Raw genomic sequence first — 19,786 nt, 5'->3', positions numbered from 1 at the left:
GTTTTTCAAGACACGTCAAAGTCGGGGAAAAGGCAAAAGAGAACAGTCTGGCAGCACGGGGAAATCTGAATCTTCATAGATTGCATACCTAACCTAAGATAGGAAAGGCTCCATTTCATGGGTACCTAAGGTATCTTTTGTTACCTACATCCTGACTTTACCAGGCTCGCACCAGAGGCAGCTATCGGAATAGCCGCGCCGGGGTTGGTGGTCGAGGAGACGTCGGTTCACTGCTTGCAGACGCAAAGCTAAGATGGGAGGTGCATTCAACGGCGGGAAGCTTAGAGTGAGGTACTTACCTATCTTTGTGCAATAAGCAAGGTAGTCTATGCATGTACCTACCTACTGTGCTGGTCCTAAAAGTCGGCAGGTGGGGATCATGGGGCGACGATTGAGGCCATGCTTGGCAGGCTTGGGTTTACACACGCATGCGATGAAATCGTTCCTTCCTGGCGTGCACCCAAAATGAGAAAGATTGCTGCGCATCCGCGTGGAACCCTCTTTTTCCCACTTTCCTATCTGGGATCCCACCAGTCATGACTGGCTGCATTTTGCTTCTTGCTTGCTGCCCGTGCTCGTCCACTACGCAGCCTCGGTTTCACTCTCCACAACTGTGCGCGTTGCATGCCCTGTACATCGACCGGTGTTGTCCCGTCTTTTGCGGTTGCAAGTGGACACCTCCTCTCTCCCTTGTCAGTCATTCCAGGTCCGCTACTCCGAGTATCCATGGCTTCCTTGTGTACCTGGGTTGGGTTGGTAGGCTAGGTTGGTAGGTAGGTAGGTTACATAGGTACCTTGAACAGGTACGTACTCGAGGAAGACTAAAAAACATACCTACTGGGAGAGGGGGAAATAGGCGGGAAAATGAAAGTAAAAGGAAATGGAGGGAGGTAGAGAGACAGATCGTCAGCGGACATGCATCTTGATCGCATTTCATCTGCCCGCCTATCCGCACCGGCGCCCCTTTTTGCTTATCATTTGCATTCACAGACCTCACCTACTCGGTAGGTATCTCCGACCCTTTGAGGTGAACGGCCTATTAGTTTTTAGCGACAAACCAAGCAACTGTGCCTCTCCAATCACAACTTTGTCTTGCCCTGCTTGACGGAATCAACCGACGCCAACGCCCGGTCCGGCCCAGCAACACCGCTATTACGACTTGCTTCATTTTTTCTTTCTTTCTTTCTTTCTTTTAGAGCCGAAGATAATGCAATAGAACTATCCCAAAAAAGATTCATAGGGAGAAAAAAAAGACCCCCGGAAATAAACAAAAAGAAAAAAAAGAAAAAGAAAAAAAGTGGCTGGCGGTTGCATCCCACTCGATTCTCCGCATATCTTGCAGTGCCCGGCTGCGAGTGGGTTAACTACCCATTGCTTTTGGACCAACCATATTCCATCAAGTCATTCTGTCGGCCTTCAAGGTCCATGTGCCTCGTTACGAGCCTACCTACCTACCTGCCTACCCTATTTACTCAAGATATACCTAGACCACTGAGAAAAAGTCCAGAGCAATCCAGCAACCAAATCGACATAAGAAAGGCGGGAACAAAGAATACCACCTTACCTTAGCTACCTCTATTAGCTACCTTACCTACCTAGGTATTCATAGGATACGACCAGCTTTGTCAAGATTGTCCAGTGACTTGACCTCTTTTCATCCGTCCCAGTCAGTTGATGCGGGCATTGATCTGGACCTTGCCAGTATCTCTTTGTCTGGTCCTGCATGAGGCGGCGGGTGTTTGGCTGGCGGTTTCTTGGCTAGGCTCCCTTGCTGGGTAGCAGTTTGCCCACAGCCGAGGACCACACTGCCATACAATTTGATTGTCACACTCTTGTCGGGCAGGGTTGATCTTCTGTGCAACCGCGCGATTCGACGTCCCTGCATCTCGAACCCCCCGGATCCTCCTGGCTGGATCTGCTTGCCCTAGCCGCCGTCTTGGGCTTGGGATAACTACACCAAAGGTCCCACTCACGCGCAATATTCAAAGAGGCTCTTTACTCAATCTTTCTCCAACATCCACTGTCGTCACTGGTCGCTCGTTGCCCCTCAAACCCCTCGGCCGCCCTAACACCACACAGCGCTGGACCCAGTACCGTTCACACGGGCCCAAATCCCCCCTGCACATTGGAAATCACTAACATACAATTCTAATTCTGTCTTTACTGCCTGACTTATACTCTTTTATTGTTATATCGACCCCCTTGTTGTGACTTTGACCCCTTCCTTTTATTCATCGCTTTTTTTCTTCTTTTTTTTTTCCTTTTTACCCCTTCCCCCTCATAAAAAGTCCACCGCCCCGCCTCCTTTGCTTATATTGTACTGGTTCTGGTTAGGTCTTTCAAAGGCGGACTGACTGCAAAGCGGTCTGGAGAAAGTGGTATCGCGGTGGGCTGCATTCAGCTCAAGTCCACCTATCTGCTCGGCTGACCAGTGGACAATAACAAGATCTTGGCCCGAGGGGCGTTTATCTGGGGGGATAAAACACTTATTCCTTGACAATGCCGACGGGACGCTTCCATGCGGGTTAGTTTCGAGCAATGAATTCCGAACAACCAAGATTGCCCAAGGCATCCTCGAACACAGATAACTACTGTCGTCCCTCAAGTCGACAGCATTCTGATGTTAACAGCCCGAACTCTGTCGCCACTACCGGAACCAATCAGTCGTTAGGAACAGACCCCGGCAACGATAACAACGTCTCCCATCTAGCACACATCTCTTCGCCTACGAGTAGGAACACGGCTTCATCAACGAGCACCTCGGCAACCCACTCCAACAGCTCCACTATCCAGTCAAACGATTCAAATGTGTATAGTATCGAATCTTCTCCGACAGCCACAACGTTACCATCTTTCGCACTGAGAGATGGATCCGACTCGGGCAGCCGCCGCGGCGCATCCAGGCGCCGAACCGGCCCCTTATCTGCGGAGCAGAGGGAAAAGGCTGCACTCATCCGTCGCGTTGGGGCGTGTGAATCGTGTCGGCGTAGAAGGGTCGCCGTTAGTACTGCTCTTTCATAATTTTTGAGATGGTGATTTGATGTTGGATGCCTTGCTCACTCCAATGCTACTGAACCGTATAGTGTCATCCGAACCATCACAACATGACCTGGGAAGATGCTTTTCGCAAGTATCGTTCTGGGAGTCCAACTCAGGAGCTTGCGCCGTTAAGTGCCCGTCCGAGTAGCCCCCCAAAGCACTCTGGTTTTGAGGCAATCAACCATGCAAAAGCACCAGCGCCACAAGATATCCCGGACCATATGGACGTTGACAGTATGTCATCGTCACTCGATCCTGTGAGGAGGCTCTCGCACGGTGATTCTCGCATCAGGACCCCGCTACCGACAGGACCACGCATAGAGAGAATCGCAGCCCAGGCATCTCAAGTGGTGCAAGCTGCGCAAGCATCGCACTCCTCTCTATTCCATCCGACGGCCGAGTCAATCCAGTCCGAATTGCAAGCAATGGCATCCAAAATTTCGTCGAACCCTTATCGCAGTCGGTACAACGCCGTCCAAGCACTGCTCCTCTACTGGGAAGATGAAAGTGATCAAGACGTTGGCCCCGCCGTCAATGAGCTCTCGGATGTCTTAGAAAAACACTATCAATACGTCAGCGAAATAAGGGCTATTCCATCAGTATCCGAGAGTGGAAAGAGCTCATGGAGGTGGCTATCGCAAACAGTAACGTCTTTCGTTGATAATCGCGACCAACGAGACGTGTTAAAGATTATTTACTATGTCGGTCAAAGCTATTTGGACGCCAACCGGGAGATGGTGCTGGCCCAGTAAGTCGTTTTTTTCTTCTCTTTTTTTTTGTTATTGTTGCTTGTTGTTTTTGCTTAGACCCCGGTTCTTTACTAACATGGGTTATTAAATATTGCCAGCACGCGAAATCAACGAGAAGCTTCGACGATCAGGTGGAGTGGGATTCAACAAATACTCGAGGAGGCAAATTCCGATACCTTAATTTTGATGGACGCTGCGTACTACCCTTCCTCCAAGTTGGTACGGCAGCAAGGGGTTCTCGAAGTCGTTGCGGCATCGGCATCGGAAGAACACTCGGCGTATCTGGATCGAACATCTTTTACACGAGAACTGACGGAACAATTACGAAGACGGGCAGGCCAGAAGTTTCTCAGCCCCTTTACAGCAGCCGAGCTCCATGCGAAACTGCTTTCGACCTATCCCCGCATGTGTCGCGACCGCACCCCGGAGAAGCAGGTAGTGACCAGCGCTCCATCTCCCTTACACATACAGATCGCGGCCAACACTAGATTGCCCTCTGTTCTTCTCGCGCCAGTCCGCAGAGGGTTGCCAATGTGTGTTGAGCCTGACCCGAGCGGGCCGCAGCTGAGTCTAACAATAGGACTCAGCGACGATGCTGTTCACCTGGAGAGTTGGGCAGAGTGGCTTCGCTTGATGCCGGATGGTATCAAAGACCTGAAAATCGAGGGCCCATATCGTAACCCCTAAGTGGAGGGAGCGTTAAGGTGCATTTCAACAAAAGGATCCAAAAGAACTTTTGGTCCTCATATAAACCAAGTCAAGAAAAAAAAACCACAACCTGAGTCCGATCCCCGGGCATTTCCAGAACGCTCTAGAGACACTTGACGAAGCGTACATCACATCACCCGCTTCTTTCGCAATCTAGACCTACTGCTTATCATGTATCCGAGCGTCATTTCGTTGTAAATACCCTGGGCTGTCTAAGCGGCTTTTTCTTCTTTTTTAGAATTGGACAGTTGTTTATTTTTTCACCATGAGTTTTTGACTGCATCAAATCCCGAGCAGATTCACAACTCGCAAAGGTTCACCTATGACTGTTTCCTAGCACACCTACGAGCAGCCAGATTGACAGCCGGTGCCACAATGAGCTGTTGTACGGCCACACCATCCTGCGCTTGAGCAGCACCCGCCGTCAGGCCAACTACCGCACACGGTGTTTCCAAAGTCCTTGCCACATCTTCCGTCCGTGGTCACGTTTCCTCCGCCAGTAGCATCACAGTTTCCAGACTGGCAGCCGTTTCCGCAGTGAGCGGACGAGCTACCACACCACCCAGCAACTGAGCAACAGTTGCCGTCGGGCCAGTTTCCACAAATGGCATTGCCAAATGCACTGCCGCACCTGCCGTCCGTCGTCACCGGGTTCGCAGCGGCACCGAGAGGTCCCGGGCTCGTTGTGAAGTCGGTGGCCCACACCATTGTTCCGCCGATGCACAAGCTGTCGGCCCAGGTCTTCTTGGCTGCCCAGGTCTGCGCGTCGTCGTAACCGACCCACTGATTGTCCCAGCTCAGCTGCTTGACCATGGCATTGTTGTCGTACCTAGGGGTCAGGCCGCGAGCCGCGGCGATGCGGTTGATCTCGTTGAGAGACAGGACCCCGGGGCTGCGCTGGCAGTCCCCGCCGTCGCTCGGGCCGTTGAAGCGGCAGTTGACGTCAAGCGAGGCGCACGAAGAGCTGGTGAGCGTGTACCCGCGACCGTACGAGGCAAGGCCCAGGTTGATCTTGGCGGCGGGCACGGAGGAATACCAAAGCGGCTTGATGAACTCGGTGATGTCACGAATGTCTGTCTGGGCACGAATCAGGTCATCTGTAGAGTGTTCAAATGATCGGAGATCTAAGACGTTCAAGGAGGCCCGTTAGTTCGAGAAAGCAGGGACGTTGACGTGTACGTTGCTTGAGAATAGGGGCGAAGCTGCTGACCATAAGACATCAAGCCGATTGTATCAAGATAGGGATGCATTGCTTGCATGTCGAAATAAAGCATCGAGCCCCAGTCCGCTGGTATCGCCATGCTCAGGCCATACTGTGTGCCAAAAGCGGCACGCAGCTCACGGACAAGGCTGACATAGTTGGCCGTGTCGGCGGAAGAGCCGCCCCTGTTCGGATCAGTTGGCCATTCCCAGTCAAGGTCCGCACCCTGGAAGCCGTACTTCGCCATGAAGCTCAGTAGTGAACGGATGAACTGGGCACGGGAAGTTGAGCTGGCAGCCATGCGACTCCTAGAAGAATAAGCCACATCGGGAGTCAGGACATCAAAACATCATTGCTTGCTGCAGTCTCTCGACAAATCACAAGTGATAGCAACTCACCATATCTTGTACCTCTCCGGGTCGTCCGGGTTGAATGTGTTGAACTCACCCCCGCCGATGGCCACCCACGTCTGCACGCCCTTGGACTTGAGGGCAGTGAACTGCGAGTAGAGCGCCTCGTCGGCGGCGTCGGCCGGCGTGATGGCAAAGCTCGTGCGGTCAATGAGGACAAAGGAGAAGTACAAATGGGTGTAGCCGGCCGTGTTGATCTGGGACGGCAGGACGCGATCGCAGGTGCGGCTGGCGGCAACGGCTTGGTAGTAGCCGATAGAGCGGCCGTTGGAGGACTTGGCTGCGGCCGAGCACGTCGGCGCCGTGCGGACCTGGCAGGATCCAAAGCCGGCCTGACACCCGTTTGCTGGGAGACAGTAGGCCTCGGATGTCTATGGCCAAAAGGGAAAAATCGTGACATTAGTTCAGAGTTGATCAAAATATGGAGAAGAGAGAGGAGGCTCATGCCTCAAGACAGGGAACACTCACACCACAATAGCCAGCCACTGAGCAGCAGACGTTCAGGGGACATATGGTTGAGCCCCCGGGACTCTGGCTGCCACATCGCAGGTCGGCTGACTGTCGCGAGAAAAGAGATCTCGTCGGGACGAGTGAGACGCCTAGCCCATCTTGGCTCCGCGGGACTATGAGGGCAAGAGCCCCTGCAGCGAAGTAGAGGAAAAGACTGGGCGATGAGACCATTTTTGACCTTGGATTAACGGCAGATATACCTGTTGAGGAACTCAAAAGGTTTTCTGTAGGTCACCGACAGGCAGAGGACAGAGCTTCCTTGGATGGCTGGGTCTCGAAACATCATGATGAGGCGGCCGACGATGGTGTCAAGGGCTGTCTGCTGTATAAATATTTTACATGTCCTCATGAGGAGCATTGTGTCCATGAATCCCGGAGAAGGTCCTATAGTGCTGCCTAAGCAAGGGGGGGAAATGGAACCATCATACGGGATAGAATGGGGCGGGTTACCCCGGAAAATATCGATTTTTGGTCATAGATTTCATGCATTTTTGTGGCGATGTCAGCTTCACTGCGACCTCGTGGGAGATTAAAGGTGAGATGTAGGACCGGGATGTCCTCCTGACGGGTTAGATTGGTTTTTTGGTTTTGGTTTTTTTTTTTTTTTTGAGCTTGGTATGTGGAAATGCGGCCTAAGCCGAGCCGACAGGCCGATGGGTGGTGGAGACAGTAATGTGTTTTATTGTTCTAGGCTGGATTTGGGGGGGCGGCCAGGGGGTGAGCCAAGCATTCCTGCGGAACGAACTGAGGAATCTAAAGATGATGTTCACATATAGTTTTAGTGGAAGTTGCGTTATCTAATGAGGAATTGGGTGCCATTTTCATCAATGCTCCCACGTGTTTTTGATCTACAATGTCTTGGTTGGATGGATAACCTCGGATATCTTTCCGGGGTACACCTTTTTCACTGTGGCCAATCGGGGGGCAAAGGAGAAACGTGAGCCGAACATGGTGCAATTTTCAAGAAAGAGGGCTGAGAGACTCAACCTGCATGGCTGCTTCCTAACCATCGTATATGCCCTCACTCTCAGTCATACCATATAGCATTCATGCCGAAGCCGGGCTCGGGGATCCTCAGCCTCGCAACCCTGGCCAGGAACTCACCCTCCCATCTGAACATCTCGATCCAGCCCTGCTCGTCATCCGTCATAGCGACCCACTCATCGCTCCAAGGGCAGGGGCTCACGGCGTTGCTGTGACCGCCGCTGGTCGGGGTAGGGTTGAGGCAGAGCTGCTCCTCGATGGACCCATCGTCACGCAGGCGGAACGCGGCGATGTAGCCCGTCAGGTCAAAGCTGTTGGACCTTGCACTGGCAAAGAGGTAGCGGCCCGAGGACGACACGGCGCACACGTCGGACCGGTACAGGCCCTTGCCCGTCTCGCGGTCCTTCTTGGGCATGCCGGGAGGCACGAGCGGGTACGAGTGGTGCGTGTACACGGGCATGTGCGTCTGCGGGTCGATGACGTACTCGCAGATGCGGTTGCCCGCCTCCATGAGGGCATACAGGTACTTTCCGGTCTGGTGCATGGCCACCCAGCGCGGGTGGTCGCCCGGGTCCGGAGCCTCGATGGACCCGACAAGCTCAACCTGGGCGGGGTCCCGGCCGGGCAGGTGCCGGCGGTGGACCCAGAGGCGGTTCGCCGACAGGTCGGCCGAGTAGAGGTAAGTCTCGGTCGGTGGGTCAAAAACCATGCCGTGGATGCCGCTGTCGGGCTGGTACGGGTAGTCCTGGACGTTGGTGGCGAGGGCCCCCGTGTCCGAGACGTTAAAGATGTTGCCGTAGCCAGCGTGTGGCTTGTAGAAGGGGTTGCAGTAGACTGCATATGGGGGCTTGGTGGCTGGCAGAAGGAAGATGGCGCGAGTGTTTGTGTCGGGGGATGCAGCCTTGGCTGTTTTTTGTTTTTGTTTTTTGTTTGCGGTGTTGGTTAGTAGGATGATGGAGAAGAGATAGATAGATACCTTGGTAGACTTGAAATAGATAAACAAACGTACGATCGCCGCCCATGGGATGAGATGCCTCGTGGACAATCTCAGTGGGACTCTTGACAGCAAAACTAGACCATTTCTTCATGGCCGAGCCATAGATGTTTTTCCTTGCATGCTGTCACGGGCCGATTGTAAAACCATAGATGCAGATTTCGATGTTAACAAACTAGCAGGCACATAGATAAGCTTTCATGGACATCAGAAGAAAACAAAAGACTCACGTCAAAGGCCATCCATGATATGGGCTCGTCCTTGGGGATCTCAGTCCTCTTGACCAACTTAAGCTCGAGCTTCTCATCGTCAAACTGAACCGTAAAAATGGCACCTGGAGGGGTCCAGGTCCCGATCATTAAATGGTGGAGAGGCATTTTCAATTTTGGTCGTGTTGCTTTAGGAATTGCTCTTCTCAATTGACTGGCAAACATAGACATTCCATCCAGTTCGAGTTCGAGTTCGAGTTATCCTGTTGGTCACAGGATGAGAACAAGAACAATTGAAGCCTCTCTGGGCCATGACGACCCCATAAAGAGCCCGGGTAACTCCATCATACTACGTACGCCCATCTCTTTTCATCCCATCGGGACTTGCTGCGGGACGTGGAGTTGGCTGTGGGGGTTCAAGAATTGGCCCTTTGGCGCCTGCCGAGCGCTACACGCCCTGAAGTGTAGCGAGCCAGTTCCACTGCTGACCCATAAATTGCGATATTGGCAAATCAGCGTTTGTGCTTCACTCCCAGCTTAGCTAGTACCTTCGACTTTCGCCAAATAAATGGATTAAAGATTCTCCTGAATACTTGCCCGGTCAGCATCAGAATCCCATTCACATTACACACACCCTTTCAACTCTTTGAAGCATCCGCAACCCAAGCCAATCACATGTTCTAATAAATTGCGTTTCAATACTGTGGCAGTATGGCTCAGATAATATGATTTCCTAATTCTGTACTATTTTTGACCACCCTTCAGATTTAATTCGTGTCCAAGCTCACGCTCTTTACTGCAGTCTTCACAGAGTGCAAGGCATGAAAATGAAAGGGTTGCCTAACATGTCCATAGGTAAAGTCATCCCTTAGTCTTCACACCGTACCATCCCTCCATGACACCAACGGAAGCAGGAGCCTTTTTTTTTTCCCGCCAAAGGCAAAAGTGACAACCAATGTGCCCGGATCCTGGGAGGCTTTGTGAAGCACCACGAAGCTGTTCGGCTACTGTGAGCGCATCGGGTCCAGGGTGTTTTGCGGCTCCTCTCGCGCGCTCCCAAAGTTGGCGTCGGGAGCCCCAAGTGAGGATGAACCTGTAAAAGGTGCTGAATGATACTACCTTGTGTAGCACAAAGGATGCAACTCAGACCATGTGCACCAGTCCCAGTGGTTCTGACCGTTGAGAAACACCGTGGCGACAATGGAGTAGGGGCCGTGCGGTAAACGGCCTCGAGAACTAGTCTATAGCTCCGTCGGTTCGTGACTACTAGGAGGACTCGCCAAGTCTGTTTTACTCTTGGGAGTATCTGCCTTGCCGCAAGTTGGTCCTTGGAACTGCGGGCCATTCCATCGCAGGGGCCTTCACCTCCTCGTCTGATAGTCTGTAGACTTCATGGACTTCATGGTGTCGCATTTCTCTTTTCAGCCTCCATTACACAACCTGGCCAGGACATGCTTGAAGACACTCATGCAGCGCTTCTTGGCACATAGCATCCGCTTGTTGGCGCTCAGAATGGCCTCTTTGGAGAAGAACGTGCTGTCGCGGGAGGCGATGGTCGAATCATCCCGTGCCATGGCATATGCGCCCGACGACTTGACCATGTCCAGATCGCTAGCCTTTTCGCATTCGTCCCCGCTGCTCGAAGGCCTCTCTAGCTCCTCAAAAGCCATTTGGCGGATCATGTCGTTGAAAGCCGTGTCGTCACACTGGAGGAGAAACGGGTCCCTCAGGCTTTGATGGCGGGACTGTAGAGTCTTGATCAGAGAGGCCGGGATATCCGACGAGTCTCGGCCGAGGTTTTCTGCGACGTTTCCGACTTTGTACATGTTTTATGATTTTGGTTTTGGTAGGTTTTTTTTTGTTCCTCGATCGATCTGATACGTATAATGAGAATAGTATGAGGGCTAGACTATCTGGTAACGCTTTGACCGGACTCGGGTAGGATCATGAGTATAGTACGGTGGAACCAAGACAACCGATGTAATGGGATGTAAAAAGGAAACTTTGTCAGAGATATATATTGCCTACACTCGGGAGGGTGGAGGACTATATGTAAGTATGCGGCCCAAGGAGCAAACGCCAGAATTTCGATGGTCGGACACAGATTTGGGGAGTTTGGCTCTTCCATCGTAAGCTATATAGAGCAAAGCTCACCACGGACCCGCCGTTTCTCACTGTGGACGCGTGCTGCATGCCCGCACAGATCGTGAGAGTACATATCCTGTGACATAATAGCCGACTTTTCTTCCTTTCTCGCCCTCATCAGAAGGTCAGCACAGAGTATAACGCTACGACATTTGCTCACCATTCAGGAGAAAGGACGCACACTGGGCGTGTCGTGCAGTCAGCCTAAATATCGCCGCTGGGAAAAACTTGGGATGATATCGGAAATCCGACTGTGACGGCCCGAAAATCTTTCGATCTGATGATGATCTAGAAGTCACCTCCAAAACTATTGAGCCTGTAAAAAGATCGGATACCATGTGGTCTAGCAAAACTTATTCCTTCAACGTCCAAGTTGGAAATATGGCTAGTCAGAGGATATAGATATTAATACAGTCAGCTAGGCCGGCAGCAGAAATAGTATCACGTAAGAAGCCTATCGCCAAAGTCAGAATTAGAAATCGAGACTAACGACCAAAACTCTAAGCAGATTTTTAGGATTCCCGATTCCAAGACAACAGTTGCTAATGGAAGACAATATTATATACACGGCGTCAGCCACGTCTTTTACTTCTTAGGCTCCTCCTTGGGCTCCTCTGGTTTGGGAGTAGGCAACTTGAAAGACTCGGGTTTTCTGTCGTTGCCCGGCCCAACCTGCTCCCACGCGCTCGAACCACCCTCGAAGTTGCGGAAAGCCTGGGTGAGCTCCAGAGGCTCCGTGACGATACGCTTCTTCTCCTCGTCGTAGCGAACCTCGGTATAACCGGTAAGAGGGAAGTCCTTGCGCAGCGGATGGCCTTCGAAGCCGTAGTCGGTCATAATGCGGCGCAGGTCGGGGTGGCCAACAAAGAAGACGCCAAACATGTCGTAAACCTCACGCTCGTACCAGTTGGCACCATCGTAGATACCGCAGATGGAAGGCACAGGAGAGGCTTCGTCCGCATATGTCTTGACTCGGATGCGAGCGTTGTGTCGCACAGAGAGAAGATTGTAGACTATCTCGAAGCGTTGGTCCCGAGTCGGGAAGTCAACGGCGGTGATGTCACTGACTGTTGTAAACTCGGCAGAAGTGTTGTCTGCGAATTGGGGGTTATGTTAGCGAGCTAGAAGACGAGAAACATATGTACAAACACACATCAAACACTAGCATGTCCTGAACACAGAATCAACTCTCTTACACTTGAGGAAGTTAAACACGGGAATGACACCGGACGGGCAGATGTATATGGTGAGCTCATCCTTCCACAGCGAAAACTGCTGGATGTATTTGGGCAGGCATGACATCAGCCATTGGCCGTAGCGATGAAGGTTCTCGGCCTTGGACGCGTATTTGTCGGCAGGGTTGACTATCGGGACCTCGATCTTGCCCAGAGGTGCCCGGGGAGCTTGCCTGACGTTTGGTGCATCCTTGGGGACGACAACGTCGCGGGCAGCAGAGGCCGAGAAGAGCCGCACTGCAGCTTCGGTCCGCGGGCGAACAGTAGCAGGCTTGACGGGCCTCAAAGCTGAGGCCAACGCTCTGCTCCTGCACACATTGGTGGCCATGGCGGAATTGGCGGTGGTGGACGAGCAATTGGTTCCTGGAGATTTGTTGTCGTCTGGTGTCGTCACAGAGGGGAGGATTTGGAACCGGCCGACATCGACAAATTACGTGCCGCCAAAAGCTTATGCCTGCATTGAGGAATTGAAATGGGCAGCGTGCGATAGGTTCAGGTAGGATCTGAGCTCAATTGGGCCTGAGGCCGCAACTGGCTGGCTGGGCTTGCTGGCTGGGGTCGTGCTTGTTCCGCAGTGTTTTGAGAAAGTCCAGGGTAGGTAGCAGAGTTGCAAGATGATTTTCCAGCCAACCTCCAACTGTGACAAGCCACGTGCCATGAAGTGACGCCCAGTCCCACCTAGGTTAGCCTTAGCCCGAGTCGCGCCGGGAAGGCTCTGCTCTGTGTGCTCCATCCAGTGAGACAGGCTCTTGTTCATTCAAACCTTCTTCGGCTCTCATCCCTCTCGAGAACGAGCGACGCATTAACACAGAACACGAAATACCCAGTACACAACCATCTCCCAGTCGAGGTTACGGTTTTTCATTCCGGGCAAACTTCATAAGAAAGCGGCCTGTTTGTACCTGTTTCCTTCTTCGTCTTTACATAAAACCATTCATCTGCAGCATTTAATCCAGCAGATTGTAATTTTTTGTTCGCTAATCGCCATCCGCCTCATCCCATACTGACTGATCCCCGTCGCGTTTCGGCTCATTCCCGACTTTTTGAACAAGTCGACCACATCTTTCCGAGAACAACCGCACCCATTTCACCACTTCGAAGACTTCTTTGGCAGTCAATCACATCTAATCATGGCCCCGCAAGATACTTTCATTGATGAGGAGGATGACACCTGGTAAGCTTTGACAACTCATTAGTGGCTCAGTGGCTATAGATTGGGCATCATATAACCATGAGGATTCGGCAACTATCAGCATGGGCGCTTGGATACGACACCTATAATGCCGTGTTCTTTTACTGACAGCAACCAGCCCTCTTTGCATCGAGCAACTGGACCTTTCCGATAGAAACTTTCGGCCATGCCCTTGTGGCTATCAAATATGCCAGTTCTGTTTTAACAACATCAAGACCAACATGAATGGTCTTTGTCCGGCATGTCGTAGACCCTATGACGAAAAGACCATTCAGTGGAAAGTTGTTACTACGGAGGAGTAAGTTGTGGCTGCCCTTCCACTCCCGGGCATCTTGCCTCAAATTTTGATGTGGACGAGCGGCTGCCATTTCCGAGAATATGGCTGCCCACGAGTACGGGCGTTTGCTGACCTACGCCTCACCCATGCAGAGTTGCCGAGTTCCGCGCAAATATACAAAAGAATCAGAAGAAACGAGCTGCCGAGCAGCGCCAGAAAGAGGTTCAAAAACGCGAGGCCGAGAAAGAGAACCGCAAAAACCTTGTCGGCGTAAGGGTCGTGCAGAAGAACCTTGTTTATGTGACAGGTTTGACGCCCACTGGCAGCGAAGACGAGCTTCTGAAGACACTGCGCAAACCTGAGTTTTTTGGTCAATACGGAAACATTCAGAAAATCTCGATCAGCAACCGCCGGAGCTCTGATGGTCAAAACCAATCCTTGGGCATCTACGTTACCTTTGAGAGGAAGGAAGATGCTCAGCGTTGTATCGCCGCCGTCAACGGTTCGCAAAACGGAGACAGAGTACTAAAAGCACAACTGGGCACTACCAAGTATTGTTCGGCTTGGCTGAGACATGAACAATGCTCTAACCGACAGTGTATGTTCCTACACGAGCAGGCTGACGAGGATGATAGTTACACACGGCAGGACTTGTCGTCGATGAACAGCATTCATACGCAGCGGCCCCTTTCAAACGCTGCTGGCTCATCGTCGCGAACGTCGTCCAGACAACAGACGCAAACTCCTGCGCCCAGCAGCCAGGCCCAGCCGTCATCTCAGGCTATGGCCCGCGCCGGAAGCAAGGAGGGCTCTGACAATGGGGATTCGTCCGCTCTGCCTTCCTCGGCCAACTGGGCTCGCAACCCTCAGGTTCGTAGCAGGCGTGGAAGTCATGCTACTAGCGGGGCGGCTTCCAGCCCCGCAGTGTCTATGTCTCTGCCGGCGACCGTAGAGGCCCCGCAAGAGGCTGTTGAGGAGTCATCTCAGGGGGATTCGGACACTGCCCAAGCTCAGCCGCCGACGGAACCAGCACAAAGCCCCTCGAGAACCTCTTCTCAGGCCACCGACGAGTCGAGACCCAGACGATTCGACGATGCCACTATCGAATACATCAAGGCTATTGGGGGTGGCTCGACACAGCTCCGTCTCATCGAGCCTTTCTCACTTACAGAATATCCGCCTCTGTTCGACTCTCGGGGTGGTGAGAAGAGAAGAGCGCTGGGTGATGAAGACGAGACGCGAGTCAGTGGTGTGGCAGAAGCCCTTGATAACCAAGACCTCTCAGAGGGGGAGCCTGAACAGGGTGGTAGCCATGCCCTTGGTGGAGAACCTGAAGACCGTGATATTGGCCTTGATAGCGCCTTTGACCAACACAGACCTGGAACTCAACCGCCCATCCAGAGAACAAACAACTCGGAGGGCATCTTTGGACCCGTTATCGGCTCGAACTATATGCCATCATCAACCGCAGGGTCTCTAGGTGGTCGTTCGATGACTCCTCAACAACAGCAGCAACTCTTCTCGCGTCCGCAGGCCGCGTTCGCCGACCACCTTCCTCCTGGTATTGGGGCAGCCCAGACATCACTTTTCCAAGGGCAGGGGCAGGGGCAGGGCCAGGCCCACAACCGCCAAGGCTCCAGGTACAGTTTTGCAAACGACAACGGAGCTGGCGCCTCGACATCGGTCAAACTGGCTGCAAACCCCAGAGCGATGGCTCAGCAATCATCGATGATGCCTTCGTCTTCATCCTTCCACTCACAACCTGCTAGTCAGTATTACGCCACTTCTATTTCTGGCCCGCCGCCGGGCCTCAAGTCGACCGGCACACCTCCGAACCTCTTTGGTGCGCAGGGGCACGCATTTGGCGGTTCGTCTGCGTTTGGAAGCGTGGGTGTATCCAAGGAATCAAACAACGATCTTCTCCAGTCGATTATGCGCGGCCGTGGTGGACAGAGTGCCGCAGGTCACGACGCTGGAAAGCGTGAGTACCTCCATTCATTTCCTAATCAGTTGCCTCCCCCCTCTGCGTCGTCTACCCTGGCTCCTGCTCCTGGCCTCTTGGCGTCGTTCTACGGAAACCAAGCCGGGAACCTCCAAGACTTTGGAACGAAGCAGAAGAAGAAGGGGAAGAAGCACAGGCATGCTAACACTTCCTCCTCTGGGGGAGGTGTCCTAGTAGATCTTGCGGACCCGAGTATCCTGCAAGCGCGAATGCAGCACCAGACCAATGTCAACGTCGGACAGGGAATGTTCGGGGGTCAGTCGCAAGGTGGGTACAATCCCATGCCCTACGGCCAGGGTTACAACAGGGGATGGTAGTCGAGGAAGAGAGGCGAGCAACGACAGCATCGCAAAAGCCGCAGCAACGCTATAACACATTGTTTCGGATTGTATACTCGCATGTTACCCAAGTTTTTCTTTTTGATTTTCTTCTTGCCAGTTGTTTGCGGCGTTTTCTGTTGTCGGTGGTGGCTGGGAACTCCATTTTTTTTGTCTTTGCATGGTTTGTTTTGTCTCTACCTATCAATCAGGCAGGCGAGCACTATGGGCGCACACGATGGTTTCTTTACTTTCATTTGAGCGAGCATCGCAAAGTCCACCCCCAGGTTTAAGGGGCATTGGTTTGCCAGGCGTTAGTTTGCTTCGCGGGCTGAGGGATGAGAGGGTGAAGAAGACTGGGCGGAATGCGGATTCCACAACGGACCACCTCGTTATTATTTGGGCATCGTTTCTCACTTATGACGCGGGTTTGAGGATCACAAGGCGGGACCACACCTCCCAGCTGGGTTGGCTTGGGAACAGCACCTTATCGGCCCGGATAGCCGCCAGGCAAGCAAGCAAGCAAGCCATCATCGTCTTCCTTGAGGGTTTTAAATGTACGTTAACTCTTCGACCCAGTTCCTTTCGGCATCACGTCGAGCGGCCTTGGTTCTGTCCGACAAGAGAAATATAACTTGGTCTTCTTCAACAATGGCAGACATTTACTCCATGTTACTCGGACTGCATTAATGCCCTCGGGAAGACGATGGAGGAGGTTGTGGCTTACGTGTGACCGCCGTGCCTAAGTGCTCCCTTGGAAAAAAAAAAAAAATGTCCTAAGCAAACAATGTATATAACTAAGCTGCCGGCCGCTCTCTTCCTCGACTGATTCCAGCTAACCGGCGTTCGTGGGGACGGACAACTCGAGTGCTCATTCTGAAACTTTAAAACGACTTGAAATGCTAATACAAGTGTCTTCAAATAGATGACGATCTCGAATTGGACGAGCATGTCGCTACTAACATCGATGCCCTGGTGTCGGACGAGCCTGCTGAGATTGTACCTCCTCCTGGCAACCTTACCGGGGTCATAGGCCGTTCTGGAACACCTTCAGTTCCTCCTGGATTCGGTCCTCCCTCCATAACAGCACAGTCTTCTCCAGCTCAGCTGAAGCCCGCTATGCCAATATCAACGCCCTCGCCTCTAGCTCCGGCACCGTCGATATCCCCCAAAAAGGCAACCGATGAAGCCAAGAAAAGTATCAGAGCCTCGGCCGTCGAGAGCGGCCTCACTAAGGATATTGCCGCACAATCTTCCAACACATCCAAGGGCAAGATTGTCCTGCATGACGAAGATTTCCCTGCCTTGAATGCCCCGAAGCCGGCTTCTGCTGCTCAACCTGCTGCTCCTGCAGTACAATCGGTGTCCAAGGCAGCGGCGCCCAAAACATCCACGGCAACGAAAAGTAAGAAGGCTGGAGCTGTGGAGACACCAAAAGTGGCATCCCCAGCTTTAGCTACAGCGTTGCCTGCGACTCAAAAGACTATGGACAAGAAGCCTACTCCTGGCATCTTGAACATTGCTGCCGCTACTCGTGCGGCACAGACAAGGGGCGCCGATTCTTCATCTGCTACCGAGAAGTCGGCGGACTACCCAGCTCTTCCAACTCCATCATCTGCAACATCTTTCAGTGCGCCCGCTGCACGCACTGGACCAAAGACACTTCGGGTCGTGTCCACGCCCACCCCAAGGACTGAAGTCCCACCTCCAATTAATGCTGCAACAGCAATCGCTGCTGCTGCTGCTGGTGCTGCTGGGACTTCGGGTCGCTCATCTGTTCTGTCTTCTCACCGTCCAGGTACACCCCACAGCGAGTTTCCTTCAGATAGTGCCTCGGTGATCTCTGGCTCTATCACAACCTCACGACCTAATTCTCCACCCCCAGCTGGTTCCTCAAGAATTGGATCCGCAGCGGTGCGCTCTACTACCAAGAGCCAGCAGCGCAAACAACGCAAGCAGGCGACAAAGAAAGACGCAGCTGAAATGATCTCTACGCAGACGGTGCCGGAGGAAGAGGTCCCAGTGATTGCACCCATTCTCGGTCGCAAGAAAAAGCAGAGAAAGGAAAGGGCCGTGGCTAGTGGGCCGTCTACGCCTGTCGAGAGTCGTGCAGCAACGCCGGGACCTGCAGCGCATGTTGATGATACGGATACCGACGCGACACCAAAAGAGGTTACCGTCAAGGAGGTTGAGCAACCCGTTACCATTAAGGACAAAGGCAAGCAGGTCAAGACCAACAGCGAGGGTACCAAGAATAAGGGGAAGGATAGAGAAGATGCCCGAGAGATCTCCAAGGTAGAGGCGAACGCTCCTGAGAAGCCTCCCAAGGAACCCATATCAGAGCCCGCTCCGGAACGGGAGGTAAACGAACCAGCAGAGAAGCAGGCACCATCCCCAGCTACGACGTTAAGGGAGCTTGAGAGCCAAGGTTTGGTTGATACAACTGCAATCAAGAGCCTTCTCGAACCTCCTCACAGTATCCACCACAGACTAGAACGTTTGGATGCCGTTACCACAGCCAAGGAGATGTCGACTCCCACGAAATCTGTCGTCAACGACGAAGATCAGGTCAAGCTTCTAGGCGGTGAGGTTGTGCACAAGATTGTAGAGGGTGTCCGCATTATGCTGACGCCAAACGGCGACTGTGTGCGTGGATTGTCACCGGAGGAGGAGGAACGGTTCTTGCGACTGCAAGAGAGCCTAGCCAACAGCGCTGGTACTCCCGCGTTCTTCATGCACCCGCGGTACGAGGCTGCCGGTGGTTTCAGCCTGATCAAAGGGCGTGCTGTGCCTAATGGCCCGCCATCTTTCTTCCCACCTGCCGGCAGTGCTTACGCCAGTGACCCTGTGGCCAAGATTCAGCGCGAAGAGGCGATTTATTACATCAACCAGTTTGTCCTCCCCAAGCTGAACCAAGGCGCAGTCAACAGCCCTGCAGGCGGCAAGGCGAACGAGCAGTCGGACGCCGGAAACTGCCAGCTGTCGAACATCGCGCCCTGGATACAGCCTGGAGAAACGGTATCAGGGCCGGGAGCGACGTGGACAGACGAACCGCTCATGTCGGCATTTGATGGCGACGTTGCCGCAGATGGCCAGCCACAGCCCATCGCGGGGCAGCCGCACATGACGGCCGCCGCCATGACTACGCGTGCGTTTGCCAATGTGCCGCTCATGAGCGTCGAGGAGGCCGAGAAGACGCTGCAGGCGGCGCGGCGCGAGACGGAGAAGCTCGAAAAGTCGCTCTACTCGGTCATTAAGAAGAACCGGCGCCTGCTCTTGGGCACGGGCGGGAATTGACTATCCTGCGTCGTGTGGCTCGCCATCATCTCCATCGAGACCGTCCTGTGGGGCCTGGCCGGTGTGGTCCTGGGTGCCTTCCAGGTGATGAATGGTGTTTCGGATTGGGTTGGTGCCGTTTACTGATGCATATTTGTTTGATTGAATCATTTTGTTGCCTTTGCCGATGCTACTACTTACTCCTTCTGCTGCCACCTTTGGTTTTCGGGGGGCAATCATGACTGTACAACAAGCACTCTCTCAAAGCTGTATCTGTACACTGAAGCATATTTGCTATTCCCGGGTCTGCGTGTATTTGTCACCTTGTTTTTATATGTTTTTCTAAACATTCAAACAGGGGTTGGAAAGCTTTTTTGTTTTGCACGGAGAGGACTTATATTTTTTTGGCCTCATTGCATGGAGCATAGACACCAAGAGCATAAACTTCTCTATGCCATGAATTTGAACATGGCGTGAGGTTGGTTTTTTTTTTTTTTTTTTTTTTTTTTTTTTTTTTTTTTTTGTCTCTTTTTCTCTT

The 19,786-nt window shown here is 52.8% G+C and overlaps 6 protein-coding genes across 6 annotated transcripts; 2 read left to right on the top strand and 4 right to left on the bottom strand.

Annotated features, from left to right (window-relative positions):
• Positions 1–2,538: 2,538 nt before the first annotated feature.
• Positions 2,539–4,475, top strand: PgNI_04269 (uncharacterized protein; the record flags this gene model as incomplete). The annotated part of the gene is made up of 3 exons (XM_031124319.1): positions 2,539–3,000; positions 3,084–3,787; positions 3,887–4,475. 3 exons carry the CDS (start codon positions 2,539–2,541, stop codon positions 4,473–4,475), a joined length of 1,755 nt encoding a protein of 584 aa, XP_030983542.1.
• A 363-nt stretch (positions 4,476–4,838) lies between these two features.
• On the bottom strand, positions 4,839–6,788 carry PgNI_04268 (uncharacterized protein; the record flags this gene model as incomplete). Its single annotated transcript, XM_031124318.1, has 4 exons — positions 4,839–5,620; positions 5,707–6,005; positions 6,096–6,478; positions 6,576–6,788. 4 exons carry the CDS (start codon positions 6,786–6,788, stop codon positions 4,839–4,841), a joined length of 1,677 nt encoding a protein of 558 aa, XP_030983543.1.
• Positions 6,789–7,547: 759 nt separating this feature from the next.
• On the bottom strand, positions 7,548–9,194 carry PgNI_04267 (uncharacterized protein). Its single transcript, XM_031124317.1, has 3 exons — positions 8,826–9,194; positions 8,611–8,719; positions 7,548–8,507 (listed from the first exon to the last, which is right to left on the bottom strand). Exons 1-3 carry the CDS (start codon positions 9,033–9,035, stop codon positions 7,645–7,647), a joined length of 1,182 nt encoding a protein of 393 aa, XP_030984742.1. The 5' UTR covers positions 9,036–9,194; the 3' UTR covers positions 7,548–7,644.
• A 1,031-nt stretch (positions 9,195–10,225) lies between these two features.
• On the bottom strand, positions 10,226–10,630 carry PgNI_04266 (uncharacterized protein; the record flags this gene model as incomplete). The annotated part of the gene is made up of 1 exon (XM_031124316.1): positions 10,226–10,630. The coding sequence occupies one exon, from the start codon at positions 10,628–10,630 to the stop codon at positions 10,226–10,228; it is 405 nt and encodes a 134-aa protein (XP_030984748.1).
• A 686-nt stretch (positions 10,631–11,316) lies between these two features.
• PgNI_04265 (uncharacterized protein) lies at positions 11,317–12,620 on the bottom strand. Its single transcript, XM_031124315.1, has 2 exons — positions 12,146–12,620; positions 11,317–12,043 (listed from the first exon to the last, which is right to left on the bottom strand). The coding sequence occupies exons 1-2, from the start codon at positions 12,510–12,512 to the stop codon at positions 11,535–11,537; spliced, it is 876 nt and encodes a 291-aa protein (XP_030984750.1). The 5' UTR covers positions 12,513–12,620; the 3' UTR covers positions 11,317–11,534.
• Positions 12,621–12,930: 310 nt separating this feature from the next.
• Positions 12,931–19,269, top strand: PgNI_04264 (uncharacterized protein; the record flags this gene model as incomplete). Its single annotated transcript, XM_031124314.1, has 5 exons — positions 12,931–13,078; positions 13,237–13,358; positions 13,495–13,674; positions 13,806–15,922; positions 16,898–19,269. The coding sequence occupies exons 2-5, from the start codon at positions 13,315–13,317 to the stop codon at positions 19,267–19,269; spliced, it is 4,713 nt and encodes a 1,570-aa protein (XP_030983535.1). The 5' UTR covers positions 12,931–13,078; positions 13,237–13,314.
• Positions 19,270–19,786: the final 517 nt, after the last annotated feature.

The sequence above is a fragment of the Pyricularia grisea genome, assembly GCF_004355905.1.
Source record: "Pyricularia grisea strain NI907 chromosome Unknown Pyricularia_grisea_NI907_Scaffold_2, whole genome shotgun sequence".
Taxonomy (NCBI): Eukaryota; Fungi; Ascomycota; class Sordariomycetes; order Magnaporthales; family Pyriculariaceae; genus Pyricularia; species Pyricularia grisea.
Note: the sequence above shows the minus strand (reverse complement) of the source record. Positions and strands in the feature narration are given on the sequence as shown.

What these genes read in the sequence shown, in the direction of transcription:
- PgNI_04267 (XM_031124317.1), bottom strand. Translation starts at nt 9,035, where the DNA reads ATGTCTATGTTTGCCAGTCAATTGAGAAGAGCAATTCCTAAAGCAACA. An exon ending in TATCATGGATGGCCTTTGAC is followed by an intron (nt 8,720 to 8,825) that starts GTGAGTCTTTTG and finishes GGCCCGTGACAG; the next exon opens with CATGCAAGGAAAAACATCTA. An exon ending in TCATCCCATGGGCGGCGATC is followed by an intron (nt 8,508 to 8,610) that starts GTACGTTTGTTT and finishes AACAAAAAACAG; the next exon opens with CCAAGGCTGCATCCCCCGAC.
- PgNI_04265 (XM_031124315.1), bottom strand. Translation starts at nt 12,512, where the DNA reads ATGGCCACCAATGTGTGCAGGAGCAGAGCGTTGGCCTCAGCTTTGAGG. An exon ending in CGTGTTTAACTTCCTCAAGT is followed by an intron (nt 12,044 to 12,145) that starts GTAAGAGAGTTG and finishes CCCAATTCGCAG; the next exon opens with ACAACACTTCTGCCGAGTTT.